The sequence below is a fragment of the Aplysia californica genome, unplaced genomic scaffold (genome assembly GCF_000002075.1).
Source record: "Aplysia californica isolate F4 #8 unplaced genomic scaffold, AplCal3.0 scaffold00364, whole genome shotgun sequence".
Lineage (NCBI taxonomy): Eukaryota > Metazoa > Mollusca > Gastropoda > Aplysiida > Aplysiidae > Aplysia > Aplysia californica.
The window spans coordinates 140,842-143,125 of record NW_004797634.1 but is presented as its reverse complement, the minus strand read 5'-3'; the positions used below and the strand labels follow the sequence as shown (position 1 = coordinate 143,125).

The following is a 2,284-nucleotide window of genomic DNA, read 5'->3' as shown; positions in this document are numbered from 1 at the left end:
AGAGACAGACAGACAGACAGACAGACAGACAGACAGACAGACAGAGATAGAGAGATAGCGAGATAGATAGATAGATAGATAGATATATAGATAGATAGATAGATAGATAGATAGATAGATAGATAGATAGATAGATAGATAGATAGATAGATCGTTTACTTACGTTGGCCCCGTAGACAGGGGCGGTGAAGAACACGACAAATTCAAATACGCTGAAGATGAGTCCGATCACAGTCTGAGATGTGCCCTTTTTGAGTGCCTGAAGTGGAACCAGTGAGATATTTAGTGTAACAATGACAATAACAATGACAACGACAGTGACAATGACAATGACAATGACAATGACAATGACAACGACAGTGACAATGACAATGACAATGACAATGACAATGACAATGACAATGACAACGACAGTGACAATGACAATGACAATGACAATGACGATGACAATGACAACGACAGTGACAATGACAATGACAATGACAACGACGATGACAATGACAACGACAGGGGACGCCCACCTCCTTCATTCGCAAATATCTCAACTTGCATTCAAGATAAATGGACATGTTTTTAATTCTAAGCAAGACAAATAAGCAAGCTTTAAGATGATACAAATGACTCCACATGCCCAATAACTGTCGAGAGCCTGATTCCACCGCATCGTGTCACATAATATGTAGAACTACTACTACTACTACTACTACTACTACTACTACTACTACTACTACTACTACTACTACTACTACTACTACTACTACTACTACTACTACAACATAAAAACGACAACAGCAGCAACAGCAAAAACAACGACGACGACGACGAGAAAACAACTACCACGAAAACAACAAAAGCAGCAGCAGCAATAAACAACAACAACTACAAAAACAGCAACCACCACCACGACCACCGCCAGCAACAACAATAATAACTACAATCACCTCCACCACCACCAACAACAACCACCACCAGTAGCAACAACAACAACCACCACCACCACCACCAATAGCAACAACAACAACAACAATAACACCACCACCACCACCACCACCACCACCACCACCAACAACAACAACAACAACAACCACGACAACAACACGCAAACCATATTATTAATAACAAACAGCAGCTGACCACATGAACATCACCCATTGTAAATATACATTCCATTATCCCTCTCATTCTCCTATTAAACTCACCTCTTTCGGGAAGAAAGGAGCGAGCAGCGAGAAAGCCGTCATGTGTGCAAAGTTTGCACTGGCTAGCAGCATCAATGTGTACTTGCTGGAGTTCTTCAGGGACCGGAAATTGAGCGGGCTCGTCTCTTCTTTATTTCCCTGAACACTGGCCGAAGTTTCCTGACTCGTGTCTGAGACTGAAAATGAGAAAAAAAAGGAATTGACAAAAAATACAATTTTGTCATGACGTGCTGAAATCAGGCGCCCGTCTTTCGTTACTTCACTTGACTTTTTCCGTCCCCTTGTACATGTACCTCTAGGGCGTCGAGGGTAGAAAGAGATATTGAATATTCTCAGGGTATCCTTCACACCCTGGATCCAGGTTTTTATTGGTATTCCTCTTGCTTTGTACCCTGATACTTTCCTGTAGTAGGCTTTACTGGCAAGCTGGTTAGGTGCCATACGTGTGAGATGTCCAAACCACCTGATCGTTTGCCTTCGGATGTAGTAGAGGACAGGTGTTGTTCCCACCAATTCTCTGATCTTGTTATTTCTGACCATGTCCCGTCTGGTTTTGTTGACGGCTCTCCTTAGACATCTCATCTCGCAGGTGGTTATCTTACGTTCCAGTCTTTTGGCCCTTGACAAAACAATGAATTTGAAGAAGCCGACATTAATTTTTTTCTGCCGGTTGGGCACATTTTAGCGGATTCTTTCTTAGGGCTCAACTTATTTTACTTAACATTGCACGACCCAACATTAAGTACTGCTTTACTATGTGAAGTGCTTTGTCACCCTCTGACCTTTCCCTTTTCCCAAATTGGATAAAAAGAATATATTATTCTCAAAGGACAATATGTCCATAGTGATGGAGATGCTACATTTACAGTGAAGGAATGGTTAGAGTACCATCCTAGGTCATGTTAGGCTCAGGGGGACTGGTAAAGGTAGAATAAATTATACATGGAAAGCCGAAACTGAGGATTTGTAGGTTGCCTATGTAGAGAAGTAGCGTTCTGCGGGTCAAATAAAAAATATCTAGATTGCTTCTATCATAGATAGGGTTAAAGCTTATTGACCACCCCTCGTAAATATATATATATATA

General features: G+C 41.4%; 1 protein-coding gene across 1 annotated transcript in view; it reads right to left on the bottom strand.

Annotated features, from left to right (window-relative positions):
• The window catches only part of LOC101863997 (MFS-type transporter SLC18B1-like), a 15,406-nt gene that overhangs the window by 11,046 nt on the left and 2,076 nt on the right, over positions 1–2,284 (bottom strand). Inside the window, exons 2-3 of the mRNA XM_035971036.1 lie at positions 1,200–1,375; positions 164–259 (exon numbers count right to left, since the gene is read on the bottom strand). Of these exons, the coding sequence (XP_035826929.1) occupies positions 164–259; positions 1,200–1,375 (272 nt within the window). The remainder of the gene's footprint in view (positions 1–163; positions 260–1,199; positions 1,376–2,284) is intronic.